The sequence below is a fragment of the Falco peregrinus genome, chromosome 1 (genome assembly GCF_023634155.1).
Source record: "Falco peregrinus isolate bFalPer1 chromosome 1, bFalPer1.pri, whole genome shotgun sequence".
Lineage (NCBI taxonomy): Eukaryota > Metazoa > Chordata > Aves > Falconiformes > Falconidae > Falco > Falco peregrinus.
In genome coordinates, this window is record NC_073721.1 from 26,112,825 (window position 1) to 26,117,216 (window position 4,392).

The following is a 4,392-nucleotide window of genomic DNA, read 5'->3' on the forward strand; positions in this document are numbered from 1 at the left end:
CTTTCCGTACCAAAATGCACCACAGAACTGTGCTTCGGTAAGTGGATAAAGTAGGTAACATCTCGAAGCCCCCTTCCCCCTTGGCAAAACAGCTTGCCTGCTTCAACGCTATGTCCCTCTGAGCGTGACTGTGGCCTTGGCTCATTAGCTAGGTGGAGCACCAAGTCCCCTGAACCCGGCTGCGTACCCAGCTGCTCCCGAGACTCTGAATCTTGCCACAGCTGGTTTCTTGCCCAGTGCTCTGTGTGTATGTGCCTGAGGTCAGCCAGTGACCCTCTGCTCTGTGGGGACAGCCTGGGCTGGCTTGTTGGGCCGGTGAAATCTTTGCAAGCCAGAGAGATGTTTTCCCCAGGACTTACTGCTTAGTGAAGTCTTGGTTGTTCCTTGTTTTGGTACAAATACCTGGTTTTCTAGCTGGGCAGTGTCAGTGCCACTTTAACCTTAAGTCTCACAGGACCTGATCTGGGAGGGAGTAGCTGTACCCCGGTGTTTACACCCTTGGAGAACCTTGGGTGCGCGGTGCACCATTCCCGGGTGCTGTCGCCTGGCTGGCGGGTGTCGCGCCCGGCAGCGTGACGGCGCCGCAGGTGTGGCGGGGCTTGGACGAGAAGAGACGTACGTGCGCTCCTTGTCAGTCACAAAAGTCACCGCTTTATTGGAGGGGGACAGAGGGGCGCGGACCGAGGCGGGCGGGGGAGGGCTGGGGGGCCGGGGCGCGGCGGCCGGCGGAGGCTCAGCCCTCCCAGAAGCCGACGAAGAAGCTGCACAGCGAGTGCCACCGCTCGGCGCAGTAGGTCTCCGCCGGGTGCTGGCCGGGCCCCGCGGTGGCGGGCGGCGGGGAGGCGCCGGGGCCGGGCAGCAGGCGGAGCTGCGCCTCGGGGGGCGCCCGGCCCGGGCCGCAGAGGCGGGCGCTGAGCGGGCCGCCCGGCGCGCAGGGGTGCCGCCGCCGCCGCAGCCTGCCCAGCACCTGCCGCCAGTACTGGCGGCTGCGGGCGCCGTAGGCGGGGCAGCGCCGCGGCTCCCCGCGGTAGGCGCAGCTCCGCGCCGCCCCGCCGCCCGCCGGCGGCCAGCAGCTCAGCCGCAGCTCGCTGGCCCCCGCCGCCCAGCGCAGCTCCCAGCGGCACCGGTGCCGCTCCGGCGTGGAGAACCGGCCCGCCTGCGCCGCCTCCCGACCCGTCCCGCCGGCGGCGGCGGCCCCCAGTGCGGCCAGGGCCAGCAGCGCCAGGGGCAGCCTCATCTCCTCGGCGCCGCGGGAGCCTCCTCCGGTGCCTCAGCGACGGAGCGTCCCGGCGCCGGGCCCGCCGGCCGGCCGCATCCTCCGCGCCCTGCGGAGACACGGACAGTGCTGCCGCCGCCCGCTGCCCGCCCCGGGGCTGGGCCGGCGGGGCTCGTCTCGGCGGAGGGGCGCAGGGCGGGCTCGTCCCTCCAGGGTCACAACCCCGGGGGCTTTCAGCTTGTTCCCCCACCCTGGCTCCCCGGGGCCGCCCCGGCCGGGAAGCCGTGTGGATCCCCGGGCAGGGCAGCGGGAGGCGGGAGCCCGCCGCACCGAAGCAGCGGCCAGACCCGGCCCCGGGCAAAGCGCTTCCCCCAGAGCCCCGCCGGTTCCCCCCGCCCCGATTTCCCCTCAACGCACCCTGCTGCTTCCCGCTGCGTCCCGAGGCACTCACGGCGCGCTGCGCGACCGCCTGCGCTCTCGGGCGGCGGGCGCGGGGGTTATCAATGCCGGGGGCTGCCCCCGCCGACGCCCCTCCCCGGCCCGCGGGGGGACGGCGCGGGGAGCTCCGTGTCCCGGCGGCACCGGCTTGCGGCAGGTCCCCCGACAGCCCTCGCTTTCTCCCAGGATACCGCACGCCGGTACCGCAAACCCATCGCGGGGGAGCGGGGTCCGGGTGCCGGGCGGGCAGCCCCCGGCGGGGGCGTTCTGGGGGGCGAGGACCGGGATGTTTTCCCTTGCAGCTGATGGAGCTGGATCACAAGAAGAGATTCTCATTTCGGAAGTAAAATACCGGTGTGGGTTGTGCTAGGGTGGTTATTTTTTGTTAACGTGGAGACAGGCTTCTATATAGGGAAGATGCGTTTTTTTAAAAAAATCAAGTAAAACGCCGGAAGTTTCAAGAGAACATAGACGTGCTTTTTATGTTACTGCACGTCTGGGGATGGGAGATCAGAGACCAGCTTCAGAAACCTTCCGTCGCAATTAGGATCTCAAACCCTGCATGTGCTTCAGTTTCATGGGGGGTGATGTACTTTGCAGACCTGTTGCAAACTACGCGTTGCTCTGACCCTCTTACTGAGCTCGGAGACAACAAGCCCTCGGGTTGCCAGCAGCTCCCCGCTGTCCCTGCAGCAGCTGGAGAGCGTGTCCCTGCTCAGCATGCCGAGCCCAGCGCCGTGCCACAGAGATGCTCCTCGCCCTGGGCACTTGCAGCGCAGGTCCACGCTGTCCCCTGAGCTGGTAGAAGCTTTTGGAAATATTACTGGGATGTATATAGAGATGCACTCATATCCCCCCCTGTATATTTATACCGTATATTTACACTGATGTGGAGGTAGCTCCCCAGACCATGGTGCGGTGGGTGCAGTGCAGCAGCTGAACGGCCGCTATCCCAAGGCTGGCTGGGCTGAGGCTAGCTCCGGCTCTGGCCCCCGGACGCTGGCAGGGCAGTGCCTGTCCCGGTGTGCGGGGACAGCTGGTGCCAGCCACCCCCTGGGCCAGTGCTTGGCAGCACAGCACTCGGCAGAATGGAGCTGGAACGTGGCCTTCCTTGTGCAGCCAGATCCATGTTGCTGTAATGAAGCCTGACTGGGATGTGACATCTGCTTTAGACTTTCCACTTGTGCCACCTCTCCTTCACAGTGACTTCGTTAAAGATCCCCCGTGCTTATAGGAGGGTAAAGGCTGGCAAAGCCGAGTGCCTCGGTTACACATGGATATTTGGGGGTACTAGTACCCCCCTAATCTTTCCTCAGGGGGTTACTTTGGACAAATAATATTTGACATGGCCCCCCACACATCCTTTTCTTCAAATTGGAGAGATACAGGTTTGATGGGGGACTGTTGGGTGGATGAGGAATCGGTTGGATGGATGCATCCAGAGGGTAGCGGTCAACAGCTCAACGTCCAGATGGAGATCAGTGGTGAGTGGTGCCCCTCAGAGGTCTGTGCTGGGACCAGCACCCTTTAGTATCTTCGTTAATGACATAGTAGGATCGAGTGCACCCTCAGCAGGTTTCAAGACGACGCCGAGCTGGGTGGTGCGGTTGATACGCCTGAGGGAGCTGGATGCCATCCGGAGGGACCTGGACAAGCTCAGTAAGTGGGCTCCTGTGAACCTCACAAGGTTCCGCAAGGCCAAGTGCAGGTTCCTACACTGGGTTGGGGCAACCCCTGGCATCAATACAGGCTGGGGGATGAAGGGATTGAGAGCAGCCCTGCCCAGAAGGACTTGGGGATAAAAAGCTGGACGTGAGCCAGCAATGTGCATTCACAGCCCAGAAAGCCAGCCACATCCTGGACCGCATCTCAAGAAGCGTGGCCAGCAGGTTGAGGAGAGTGATTCTGCTCCTCTACTCTGGAGTCCTGCATTCAGCTCTGGAGCCCAGCAGCCTTTCAGTACTTCAAGGGGGCTTATAAGAAAGAGGACAAACTTTTTAGCAGGGCCTGTTGGGATAGGACAAGAGCTAATGGTTTTAGTCCCCCCTCTTACAGTTTTAAACTAGGTATAAGGAAGAAATTGTTTATGATGAGGTCCCTTCCAACCCAAACTATTCTGTGGTATTCAGTGGGGGTCAATGGAGGAGAGAGAGGCTGATATGGACTCATTTATCTTTATGTGCAATAAGTCCTAAAAAGGAACACCTCTGCAGAGACTGAGAGAATGACTGCTGGAGAACAAAGTCCTTTCCCCAGTTTGGGGGAGGAGGGAGCATTTTCAGATACATCTCCCATTTCCTAGCTGCATTTCATACTTGGAGCTCTCCCTAGTTGGTTGTTTGGGGTAGGGAAACAGCTGGGAGAGAGGATCATGAGAAGGAAACAAAATGGCTTAGGCAACAAACCACAGGAGAGGGTTTACAGCCAAGAACCTCAAGTGGAAGCTGGTATCTTCTTCTGTCCTGGAGTTACACACATAACTATCTCTGAAGGACAAGGCTTAGCTGACGGTTAGCTGTGTGTGCTCCTTGCTTGGCATGCTGGATTGTGTAAATCCCTTTCATGGGTGCTGAGGACTTTTCATGGTTTGTAGGAGGAATCTTGGCATCTAACTCAGGGCTGTGGGTACCATGAGGCATCATAAAGGACTGTATTGTGACTTTTAAACCCCTCTGTGGCTCCAGTGATTATAAGGCACGTCATGTGCCTTAGCTTATTAGTCCACCAAACTTCGGAGT

The 4,392-nt window shown here is 60.8% G+C and overlaps 1 protein-coding gene across 1 annotated transcript; it reads right to left on the reverse strand.

The window, feature by feature from the left end:
* Positions 1-628: 628 nt before the first annotated feature.
* Positions 629-1,964, reverse strand: FGFBP3 (fibroblast growth factor binding protein 3). Its single transcript, XM_055790608.1, has 2 exons — positions 1,634-1,964; positions 629-1,325 (listed from the first exon to the last, which is right to left on the reverse strand). The coding sequence occupies exon 2, from the start codon at positions 1,235-1,237 to the stop codon at positions 734-736; it is 504 nt and encodes a 167-aa protein (XP_055646583.1). The 5' UTR covers positions 1,238-1,325; positions 1,634-1,964; the 3' UTR covers positions 629-733.
* Positions 1,965-4,392: the final 2,428 nt, after the last annotated feature.